The 12,466-nt window shown below is 42.4% G+C and overlaps 2 protein-coding genes and 1 long non-coding RNA gene across 7 annotated transcripts in view; 2 read left to right on the top strand and 1 right to left on the bottom strand.

The window, feature by feature from the left end:
* Positions 1 to 609, top strand: part of LOC122975632 — a 58,436-nt gene extending 57,827 nt beyond the window's left edge. The window contains exons 6-7 of the mRNA XM_044344158.1: positions 141 to 429; positions 590 to 609. Coding sequence (XP_044200093.1) covers positions 141 to 429; positions 590 to 609 — 309 coding nt within the window. The remainder of the gene's footprint in view (positions 1 to 140; positions 430 to 589) is intronic.
* Positions 610 to 1,284: 675 nt separating this feature from the next.
* parp12b (poly (ADP-ribose) polymerase family, member 12b) overlaps positions 1,285 to 12,466 on the top strand; it is a 16,116-nt gene continuing 4,934 nt past the window's right edge. The window contains exons 1-6 of the mRNA XM_044343925.1: positions 1,285 to 1,948; positions 3,738 to 3,873; positions 7,101 to 7,353; positions 9,190 to 9,282; positions 11,542 to 11,668; positions 11,756 to 11,924. Coding sequence (XP_044199860.1) covers positions 1,617 to 1,948; positions 3,738 to 3,873; positions 7,101 to 7,353; positions 9,190 to 9,282; positions 11,542 to 11,668; positions 11,756 to 11,924 — 1,110 coding nt within the window. The 5' untranslated portion in view covers positions 1,285 to 1,616. The remainder of the gene's footprint in view (positions 1,949 to 3,737; positions 3,874 to 7,100; positions 7,354 to 9,189; positions 9,283 to 11,541; positions 11,669 to 11,755; positions 11,925 to 12,466) is intronic.
* LOC122975477 lies at positions 3,892 to 5,736 on the bottom strand. Of its 5 annotated transcripts, none has more exons than XR_006400685.1 (4): positions 5,651 to 5,736; positions 5,233 to 5,619; positions 4,822 to 4,852; positions 3,892 to 4,675 (listed from the first exon to the last, which is right to left on the bottom strand). It is a non-coding gene; the product is annotated as an uncharacterized LOC122975477 (long non-coding RNA). The 5 variants fall into 5 exon arrangements; XR_006400684.1 differs by lacking the exon at positions 5,651 to 5,736 and having other exon boundaries at positions 3,892 to 4,271; positions 4,323 to 4,675; positions 5,233 to 5,631; XR_006400683.1 differs by lacking the exon at positions 5,651 to 5,736 and having other exon boundaries at positions 3,892 to 4,428; positions 4,569 to 4,675; positions 5,233 to 5,631.

The raw sequence follows: 12,466 nt of genomic DNA, 5'->3' as shown, positions 1-12,466 counted from the left end.
CTGTCAAACATCATACGTTTCCTTCAACCTATATTTACTGTTGAAGTTTATATAAGTGTCATTTCTAGAAGTTGGTTTGAATAAATCATAAAATCTTTATTGTGTAACATCACCTATTCCTTACTTCATCTGCCCTCCAGAACTCCAGATCATTTCCACTGAACATGGTTTGTGAAGCTGTTGATGACAAGTATGAAGACTGCACCAAGAAAATGAAGAAAGTCAAGAAGTATTTCAAAAAAGAGAATAAGGGAACATTTAAAGACACCTGGAAAAAAACAAAAGCATGTTCAAACACACAGAAAGACCCAAAGGATGAGGCTCTCACCAAGAACCACATGAAGGCAATCTGTGCTTATACATCTGTCTACAAAAATAATGAAAATGATAAAACACTTTATGATGAATTCAATCTTGCGGTCTGGACCGGTAGGAACTTCTATTGCAATACCTTCCGATTCCATTTTTTACATTTATGACTGCCTACTGCCTTAAAAACCCTGAAAAAAAACAAGGCTGTCAGATTATCAAAGAACCAAACCTGTGTTCACTGGAGAAAAACGCACCACATCGGTGCGTTTGTCTCCAGCTCTAAAAAACAAACCTTGATGCCTTTGGTAAGAAGACCTGCTTTAAGACTGAGACCTGTTCAGGAGCTTACCTGGGGAATTATTCAACCCTTGGAACAAATGAGGAAGAGGTGCTTATCCCCCCCTATGAAACATTCAACATAACACACATTACTGAAGGTCGGGGTGAATTTCCAGTTCTGAAGGATTGTGAGAAGGTCTTTGTTTTGGAGAGTGAACAAAAAGATGTGAGTAACCTAAACTGCAAGAGTTACCTAAACTCCAAAGCTACACAACTAATGAGAGAGCAGAGTTTTCTTTTTTTCTGTTTGATGTATTTATTGGGACCATTTACTGTGTTAAACATAAATGTTAACATTTGATGTACTGCACCAGTTACATATATGTGTATATATACATATATATATATATATATTTGTATATATATGTATATACATATATATGTGTATATATATATGTATATATATACATACATATACATACATATATATATGTATGTATATATATATATGTATATGTATATACATATATATATACACATATATATATATATGTATATATATATGTGTGTATATATAAACATGTTTTATCACAGTAAAGTCATGACATTTAGTTAAACACGTTTTGGTGCAGCAGATACCTGTTAACGTCCCAAACAGTGAGGTCACGTGATCATGATTAACGTCCCAAACAGTGAGGTCACGTGATCATGATTAACGTCCCAAACAGTGAGGTGATAAAGTGTAAAGCAGGTTCGGTTTTAGAGGTGAATGATATTAATTCACATGAAATGATATAAAACATTAAATGACGCGTGATGATCTTCATGTTTCCATAAATAAAAGGAAATAATGAGAAACACACCAGAAGCTGTTTTAATGCGCTGAAGCTGCCAGTGTGTGGCAGTGTGAGGGGCGGAGGAGTTTCCTGCTCAGCAGTAGTGAAGTAGTGCAGTAGTAGTGTAGTGCAGCAGTAGTAGTACAGCAGTAGTATTAGTACTGTAGTATTAGTACAGTAGTAGGAAACATGTCGCGGTACAGCAGGGAGGTCCTGTTGGCCACCAGCTTCCTGTGCAGCAGCAGAGGAGCCATGCAGCTGCTGCAGCTGCGGCGGGAGCTGCGGCAGCGCTGCAACATCAGCCAACAGGAGTTCAGCTTCATCGTCCAGGAGTGTCCCCGCTTCCTGCTGGTCCGCGGCCCGGCGGGGGCCGGCGGGGGCCGGCTGGAGGACAGCACGGTGGTGGCCAAGACGTCCCTGCGGCTGTGCAGGCGGTACGGCAGGGAGCAGTGCGCGGACTGCCAGCAGCTGCACCTCTGCAAGTTCTTCATCTACGGAAACTGCAGGTTCGGCAAGGGCAGGTGAGCCGCGCGCACGCGCCCAGGTGTGTCGCAGTAAGTTCTGACTGGACCGAAGCTCACGTGATAAAAACAGGTGAACGTAAACAAACAGCAGCTGTGTTATCTGCGTTCTCGCTCTGCTTCCGGGCTTCCGTAGTAATAAATCAGCAGTAAACTCAGTATTTCATCGGGACTATTTAACGTGTCTGCTGCGCACTGATCTGCTCTTCCTCAGGCAGTGATGAGGCAAAACGAAACTTAAGGAAAAGAAAACTTATAGGATGATCGATTATCTCTTATTGATTAAAATGATCCACAAAATGTCCCAAAAACACCAGAAATATCTGTTATAAGTTATCAGACGTCACAGTGACGTCATTGCTGATGAGTCGTTCATGTCATCAGTTTATTGTGTTTGAAGTTTTGATTTAGAGAGAAATGAAACTTAGAAGAAACGAAACAATCTGAGAAGCTGAAACTGTCTCATTCATTCCACCTTCATAAGGACATTTATACATTTTATCTATTTACCACCCATGTGTTTTATAGTTGTATATAATATAGATTTGTTTTTATAGTTGTATATAATGTAGATTTGTTTTTATAGTTGTATATAATGTAGATTTGTTTTTATAGTTGTATATAATGTATATTGTCAGAGGAGCAGCAGGAGATGCAGCCAGTTTGAACTGAAGAATTTCAGAAACGTCCAACGAGACAGAACAGAACAACAGGATTCAGATTCAAAAGGAACTAAGGAGGGAATATAGAACATGTGACTAGACAGAGAACAGGCAAGGAGCTGATTGGCTGATGCAGGGCAGGTGTGTGGAGGGAAAACCCAGAAAACACATCAGCTTCATAATTAAGTGACACATAAACACGTCTAAGAATATACATCAATACACTCAGTAATACAATAAATACAATTTAACCTGCAAACTGTCTGATTTACACTTTAATGATGTCGCAGTTCACTCAGACCAGTCAGTCCAGTTAAACCAACACTCCTCCCAGTCAGTCCAGTTAAACCAACACTCCTCCCAGTCAGTCCAGTTAAACCAACACTCCTCCCAGTCAGTCCAGTTAAACCAACACTCCTCCCAGTCAGTCCAATTTAACCAACACTCCTCCCAGTCAGTCCAGTTTAACCAACTGGGAAACAGTGAAAATAATATGATTTTTTATATGTAATGACTTCCTGGATAAAAAGCGTCCTGCAGATCACAGAAACAACTATATTTCAGCTGAACATGAGAACCATGAGGACTCAACGTTCTATAAAAAGAAAATACTGTATTTGAGTTCCATTTATAACCTTTATTAAATAAACTTTCAGCTCAACATTAGCAGCAAATAAAATCATCAATAATGTTATTAAAATAAATCTAGTTTGATGTTTATGTTTGAGGTCGATTATGAGATTTCTTGTATTTGTGTTCATTATTGTGATCACAGAATCACCGTTTCCTGGAGGAAGTGTTTGACGTTGTTTGTAATACAGCCGGTCTGCATAACGTTACTTTTACTACATGTTGCCGATAACACGTCTGCTGTTAAAACGTGCTGTTAACGTTTTTTTCTTACTGTCAGCAAACTGGAGCACAAAGGTTCATTCTTGGAAATTTAAATAAAAATGTACGTAGTGAAGTTTTTCTGGTTTCAGTTCGCTGTTACTCGTAACTCTTCGGTCTGTAGTTTCATTGTAAGACTTGCAGGCAGGTATCCTGAGCTCAGCGCAGCTTCAGCTCAGCGCTGCTTTGGATCTGAACATGAAGACAAACATTCACCGTGTTGTTGTTTGTCGCAGGAAACCGTGTAAATTCTCCCACGACATTCGCTCAGATCATAACTACCGTTTACTGCGAGAGTGCACGCTGCACGAGCTGCAAGAGGACGACCTGTTCCTGCTGCTGCTGCAGAACGACCCCGCCCTGCTGCCCGAGGTAACACACTCACCTGAGTCACCTGACACACCTGTAACACACCTGTGACTCACCTGTGACACATCTATGACTCACCTGACTCACCTGACTCACCTGTAACACACCTGTGACACACCTGTGACTCACCTGTGACACATCTATGACTCACCAAACTCACCTGACTCACCTGTAACACACCTGTGACACACCTGTGACTCACCTGTGACACATCTATGACTCACCAAACTCACCTGACACACCTGTAACACACCTGTGACACACCTGTGACTCACCTGTGACACATCTATGACTCACCTGACTCACCTGTAACACACCTGTGACACACCTGTGACTCACCTGTGACACATCTATGACTCACCAAACTCACCTGACTCACCTGTAACACACCTGTGACTCACCTGTGACACATCTATGACTCACCAAACTCACCTGACACACCTGTAACACACCTGTGACACACCTGTGACTCACCTGTGACACATCTATGACTCACCAAACTCACCTGACTCACCTGTAACACACCTGTGACACACCTGTGACACACCTGTGACGCACCTGTGACACACCTGTGACACATCTATGACTCACCAAACTCACCTGACTCACCTGTAACTCACCTGACTCACCAGTGACACATCTATGACTCACCAAACTCACCTGACTCACCTGACTCACCTGTAACTCACCTGACTCACCAGTGACACATCTATGACTCACCAAACTCACCTGTGCTGACTCACCTGTGACTCACCTGTAACTCACCTGTAACTCACCTGACTCACCTGTAACACACCTGACTCACCTGTAACACACCTGACTCACCAGTGACACATCTCTGACTCACCTGTGACTCACCTGTAACACACCTGACTCACCTGTAACACACCTGACTCACCTGTGACTCACCTATGACTCTCTTGTAACACAGCTGACTCACCTGTGACTCACCTGTGACTCTCTTGTAACACAGCTGACTCACCTGTGACACATCTTTGACTCACCTGTGACTCACTTGTAGCTCACCTTACTCACCTGTAACACATCTATGACTCACCTGTAACACACCTGACTCACCAGTGACACATCTCTGACTCACCTGTGACTCACCTGTAACACATCTATGACTCACCAAACTCACCTGTGACTCACCTGTGACTCTCTTGTAACACAGCTGACTTACCTGTGACACATCTTTGACTCACCTGTAACTCACCTTACTCACCTGTAACACATCTATGACTCACCTGTGACTCACCTGTAACTCACCTGACTCACCAGTGACACATCTCTGACTCACCTGTGACTCACCTGTAACTCACCTGACTCACCTGTAACACATCTATGACTCACCAAACTCACCTGTGACTCACCTGTGACTCTCTTGTAACACAGCTGACTCACCTGTGATTCACCTGTGACTCTCTTGTAACTCACCTGACTCTCTTGTAACACACCTGACTCACCTGTGACTCCCCTGTGACTCACCTGTAACACACCTGACTCACCTGTGACTCACCTGTGACTCTCTTGTAACACAGCTGACTCACCTGTGACTCACCTGTAACACACCTGACTCACCTGTAACACACCTGACTCACCTGTGACTCACCTGTGACTCACCTATGACTCTCTTGTAACACAGCTGACTCACCTGTGACTCACCTGTGACTCTCTTGTAACACAGCTGACTCACCTGTGACTCACCTGTGACTCTCTTGTAACACAGCTGACTCACCTGTGACTCACCTATGACTCTCTTGTAACACAGCTGACTCACCTGAAATGCAGCAGCCTGCTGTCCTTTCAGCGTGCTGTCTCGTCTCCGCAGCGATGCTCGTTAGCTTGTTTCTGACGTAGTGTAGGCGGAGCCACGGAGACGAGAATCCTGCTCGCTGTGGGGAAAGGAAAGACGTTTCTGGGAATGAAAGGAGCTGAAAAGGCCGGACAGGAGTGAAAGAGTAGGAGAGTAGGCTGAAGTTCACATGTAACACTCTGACAAAGAGACCAAAACATAAAGACCAGAGAGGAAGAAGAACAAACAGAAGACAACAAGCTTCCAAGAACCTGAAATATTAACACAAAATTAAAGTAACAAAGAAAAAACAAAAAAGAAAAAAAAAGAAAATGTAAAAGTTTCCACAGAGGTAAAGTAAAACAGGTTCTATTGTTTTCTACACAATCACAGTGCATTCACCAAAGAAAACAATCTCATAATTATCACCCAACATCCCATAATTTAAGAGAAAATCATCTCTTAATTATGTAATTTTGAGATAAAGATCGCAAAATTATATCTAATCTCATATTTACAAAAAATCTTATAATTACAAGATCTTTATCTCATAATAAACATCAGATCTCCTTAATTACAAAACTTTAATTTACATGTAATTACAAGATTCATATTTCAAAATTACAAAAATATTTGGAATACAATTTGTCTTTGTACATATAAGAAATCATAACTACAGGAAAATATCTCATATGTGTATATATAATATATATATAATATATATATATATATATATAATATATATATAGTGAAGTTGATCAATAACACTAATCTAAGAATCTGAAATATTTCTTCTTCTTCATAACTTCTTGTGTTTTTAAATGTTTCTGAATCCTCAAACTTTCTGATTATTTCCAGATTTACATGAAGATATTTTAATGTGCTCTCAGACTTTTGGACTTCACTGTGAATCATAAATAAAAAAATACCTAAATGCCTGAAAATTACTCTGAAAATTTCCAAGAAATTAGTATAAAATTAAGTGACCCGTAAAATAAAGTGAAAACATGCATAACTATGAGATCCAGAGCTTGTAATTACAAGAACGTTATCATAATTACAACATCTGTAACTTAAAATCACCAGAAAACATGAGATTTTATCTCATAATTACGACACAGAATCATAATAACTAGAAAAGTCATTTTTCTTTGGTGGATGTATTTCTCTTGTCATTGGTCCGTCTGTACCTGTTTAACCTGAACCGCACCTGTCTGTGCTGTCAGGTGTTTCTCTGCTGTACCTGTGTCTCTTCTTCTTCTCACAGGTGTTTCTCTGCTGTACCTGTGTCTCTTCTTCTTCTCTCAGGTGTTTCTCTGCTGTACCTGTGTCTCTTCTTCTTCTCTCAGGTGTTTCTCTGCTGTACCTGTGTCTCTTCTTCTTCTCTCAGGTGTTTCATGTTTCTATGGTGTACCTGTGTCTCTTCTTCTCTCAGGTGTGTTTGCACTACAACAAAGGCTGCGGTCCTCACGGCTCCTGCAGCTTCCCGGAGACCTGCACCAAAGTGCACCTGTGTCTGCACTTTGTTCAGGGCGACTGCATGTTTGGATCGAAGTGCAAACGTCAGCACTCCATCGATGAACGCGGCCGCCGCATGCTGGAGGAGCGCGGCCTGAGCGGAGACATCATCCATGACCTGCCCTTCATCTACAGAAACCTCCACTACTTGACCGCTGCCTCCCACACAGGTGAGAACAAGCTCCGCCTCCTTCAGTATGACATTAGATGGGTGTCAGACCAGGTTTAGAGCTGCTTCACCTGTGTGTAAACCAGCTGCTGAGACCTCAGATGTGTTGTGGTTGTAGAGAGAAACAGCTGCTTTTTACACAGCTGGCAAACAGCTGGATCTCCTTCCACACACTGCTGCTCAGCTGGGGTTTAGGATGATGAAGGTGAACAGGTAGTGTATTTAGGACGACGAAGGTGAACTAGTAGAGTATTTAGGATGATGAAGGTGAACTGGTAGAGTATGTAGGATGATGAAGGTGAACTGGTAGAGTATGTAGGATGATGAAGGTGAACTAGTAGAGTATTTAGGATGATGAAGGTGAACTGGTAGAGTATGTAGGATGATGAAGGTGAACTGGTAGAGTATGTAGGATGATGAAGGTGAACTAGTAGAGTATGTAGGATGATGAAGGTGAACTGGTAGAGTATGTAGGATGATGAAGGTGAACTGGTAGAGTATTTAGGATGATGAAGGTGAACTGGTAGAGTATGTAGGATGATGAAGGTGAACTGGTAGTATATTTAGGATGATGAAGGTGAACTGGTAGTGTATTTAGGATGATGAAGGTGAACTGGTAGAGTATGTAGGATGATGAAGGTGAACTGGTAGAGTATGTAGGATGATGAAGGTGAACTAGTAGAGTATGTAGGATGATGAAGGTGAACTGGTAGAGTATGTAGGATGATGAAGGTGAACTGGTAGAGTATGTAGGATGATGAAGGTGAACTGGTAGAGTATGTAGGATGATGAAGGTGAACTGGTAGTATATTTAGGATGATGAAGGTGAACTGGTAGTGTATTTAGGATGATGAAGGTGAACTGGTAGAGTATGTAGGATGATGAAGGTGAACTGGTAGTATATTTAGGATGATGAAGGTGAACTGGTAGAGTATGTAGGATGATGGAGGTGAACTGGTAGTATATTTAGGATAATGAAGGTGAACTGGTAGAGTATGTAGGATGATGAAGGTGAACTGGTAGTATATTTAGGATGATGAAGGTGAACTGGTAGTGTATTTAGGATGATGAAGGTGAACTGGTAGAGTATGTAGGATGATGAAGGTGAACTGGTAGTATATTTAGGATGATGAAGGTGAACTGGTAGTGTATTTAGGATGATGAAGGTGAACTGGTAGAGTATGTAGGATGATGAAGGTGAACTGGTAGAGTATTTAGGATGATGAAGGTGAACAGGTAGTGTATTTAGGATGATGAAGGTGAACTGGTAGTGTATTTAGGATGATGAAGGTGAACAGGTAGTGTATTTAGGATGATGAAGGTGAACTGGTAGAGTATTTAGGATGATGAAGGTGAACAGGTAGTGTATTTAGGATGATGAAGGTGAACTGGTAGAGTATGTAGGATGATGAAGGTGAACTGGTAGAGTATTTAGGATGATGAAGGTGAACTGGTAGTGTATTTAGGATGATGAAGGTGAACAGGTAGTGTATTTAGGATGATGAAGGTGAACTGGTAGAGTATTTAGGATGATGAAGGTGAACTGGTAGAGTATTTAGGATGATGAAGGTGAACAGGTAGTGTATTTAGGATGATGAAGGTGAACTGGTAGAGTATTTAGGATGATGAAGGTGAACAGGTAGAGTATGTAGGATGACGAAGGTGACTGTTACTGGACTGTAGTTTGAGTTCTCAGCTCTGAACAACAGTAACTTTCCTGTTTCAACCAAACGTCCAAACACATAAACGTCTGTTTAGAAGGAAGTTAAAACATGATGCTGATGTGAATGAATCTTTCGATGCTGGTTGTGACTCTTTGTCTCTTTGTTTCTGGCAGAAAACATTTCTGACTCCGTCGTTAAAGCCGCTGCTCAGACAGACGAGAGGAACATCTGTCTGCACTTCATCCGACACAGCTGCAAGTTCCTGGGTGAGTTCACTTCATCACTTCGTCCTGTTTGTCTTCTGATGAAGACTGATGACGAAGAGGCCGACACACAGATTAAACATAGTCACGCATCTGACACGTCACAGTCAGAACAGTCGTACATGTTCACATCTCAGTCAGCAGCGCAGTGAAAGAGTTTAAATTAGACGGCAGAGGTTGATATTCTGTTTAAAACATGTGAGGAGTCAGAAGAGCCGGCCAGTATCTCACTGGTCCAGTGTTTGAAACAGCAGCTGATTTATTTAGTGGTGCAGTTTCTTTAAATTCCTCTGGATGGCAGCAAAGTGTCAGCTCCTCCACACTGGAGCATCAACTGAAGACTGATTTATTATCAGCAGCAGGATTATGGGACAACTGTCTTCTGATCCAAAACTCTACATATGTACGTTTGTGGATTGCTGTCATCTAATGATTATTTTGATTATCAATAATCTGTTGATCAATTTCTCAATGAACTGATTAGTTGTTTGATGTGTAAAGTGGAACCTGGAGATTATCTAGAAGCTAAACATGTCTTCCCCCGTCTGAGATGAATGTAATAAACTTTTCTCTTCAGTAGTTTTCTGAGGTTGCAGTTTGATTCATGTCTGTTGGAACACATATTGTATAATTTCCTTTTACTGTAAAGTATGTTTATGTTGTAAACTAACTGTATTGATCCATGTATTCCTATAGCTCTCAGTAGTAACGACTTCATGAGCTTCTTTAATTCTAACTATTAGAGATAAAATTCACCACCTGCTGCCCTCAACAGGCACCGATTCATCTCCAAACACAGGAACCTTAGAAACAGCCGTAAAACCTGATATATATTTAGACTGTTTTTCTCTAATTGACCTTCCTGAACTAACTTCAGTGATTTGTTCATCCAAACCATCAACCTTTCTCTTAGACCTCATCCCAACCAGGCTGCGTAAGGAAGTCTTACCCTCAGTTAGCGCTCAGTATCGGCCAATAAAAGCTCTAAAATGAAATATCATCGGTGAAATCTGCCGATTATGAGAGGCCGATATGTCGCCTTCTCTTCCGCCGCCTGACTGTGCTTCCCTCGACGGACTGTGTCACCCTGACAGTCCCGCTGCTTCTCCCCACTTTAACCTGAATAACAAACCGGGGCTAACGTTAGCTTGGAGGCTAGCTGGCTGTCCCTCTGGTCATGCTGCTGCTAACGCTCCGCTAGCCTCTCAGCTAACGTTAGCCTCGGCTCTCCGTGTGGATCCAGCCGGAGCACCGAGCCCCGGTTTGTTATTCAGGTTAAAGCAGGAAGAAGCAGCGGGTCTGACGGGCAGCTGAGTGAAGTGCAGCCTGCGGAGGAAACACCGGGACCGTCAGGATGAAACAGTCCGTTGAGGAGCTGCTGTGTTCGGCTGCACAGATAGGAAACACGTCAGCTGACAGGATGTACCACTCTGTTTGGGGGGAAAAAGAAAAAACTTCTGTTTGGTTTAGAACGGCGGTTGTCAACCAGCGTATTAGGTGCATTACCGCCACCTTCTGGTCCGGAGTGTGAACCAGAGATTAAATCCTGCACATTAATCCTGTCTGTCTAATAAACTCTAAGAAAACTCTACTGCTCCTCCCACTTGCCAATTATAGACCTATATCTAACCTTCCATTTCTCTCTAAGATCCTTGAGAAAGCAGTCTCTAATCAGTTATGTGACTTTCTACATAACAATAGTTTATTTGAGGATTTTCAGTCAGGATTTAGAGGCATCATAGCACAGAGACAGCACTGGTGAAAGTCACTAATGACCTCCTAACTGCATCAGACAAAGGATTTGTCTCTATACTTGTCCTGTTAGATCTTAGTGCCGCATTCGACACAATTGACCATCAAATCCTTTTGCAGAGACTGGAACATTTAATTGGCATTAAAGGAACTGCATTAACCTGGTTTAAGTCCTATTTATCAGACCGATTTCAGTTTGTACATGTTAATGATGAATCCTCCATGAAGGCAAAAGTTAGACACGGAGTTCCACAAGGTTCTGTACTTGGACCAATTCTATTCACCTTGTATATGCTTCCTTTAGGTAATATTATTAGGAAACACTCCATAAACTTTCATTGTTATGCAGATGATACCCAATTATATTTATCAGTGAAGCCTGATGAACCCAATCAGTTAAACAAACTCCAAACATGCCTTAACGACATAAAGACCTGGATGACCTGCAGAGTTGTAGTTCATCTTCTGTCGTGTGTTTGTGTTGAATGTTTGTTTTTTCTCTCTGTGCAGAAAAGTGCCTCCGTGTTCACTTCCAGCTGCCCTACAAGTGGGAGGTGTTTGATGGCGACAGCTGGACAGACCTGCAGCACATGGAGGACATCGAGCGAGCTTTCTGTGACCCGTCTCAAACGCAGAGGTCAGAGGTCACACTTTTACTCAGTCTGGAAAACGAACTTATCCTGGCGAGGTGGTGACTGAAATGTTTTCTTTTCTTTGTTTGTAGCCGCGGAGTTCGGCCGGTCGACTTCCTGACGATGACTCACGAGTCGCAGCCCGTTCGACGTCTATCCACGGTTTCCTCGGTAACAAAGCCACCTCACTACACGCTGACGACCAAGTGGCTGTGGTACTACAAGGGCGACCAGGGGAACTGGGTGGAGTACGGCCAGCCGGTGAGTCTAAGAACGGTGGTTCAGACGGTGATGTTGGTTCACCGGGACTCACTGCAGAGCATTATTTGACCAAAAATATGTTTTTAGTGTTGGAGGCGAACAAGCTCCGAGACCTTCCTCTTCATCTTCATGATTTCTTTTGGTGACTTAACATCAGCAATATGTCGCCACATCTCTAACAGCGAGTGACACTGATGTATCTTACAGCATAAACACAGACAGGCAACGTGTAGGAAGCAGCAAATAGTGGTGTTGCTTTGATTTGATTGGTTCACATCGCAGTAGGTACGGTGGACAGCGAGGGTCACATTAGTCTCTGAGCACAGCGATGTAAACCTGGCCTCACGCTGCGGTGGATGTTGATTTTGGACTCTAGACAACAACCAGGACGACCACATGACAGCAGCAGGAGAACATGGCGGCCTTCAGTGTGTGTGACAGACGTGATGATGGACCCTCCGTCCTCTGGCTTAGCTGCTCTGCATCTTCTATAAATCTCAACACAAACAGATCAGGATTCTTCTAAACAAATAACTCACTGT

Source organism: Thunnus albacares, chromosome 23 (genome assembly GCF_914725855.1).
Source record: "Thunnus albacares chromosome 23, fThuAlb1.1, whole genome shotgun sequence".
Classification (NCBI taxonomy): Eukaryota; Metazoa; Chordata; class Actinopteri; order Scombriformes; family Scombridae; genus Thunnus; species Thunnus albacares.
The sequence above is the reverse complement of the archived record's forward strand: the minus strand, read 5'-3'. Positions and strand labels throughout refer to the sequence as shown.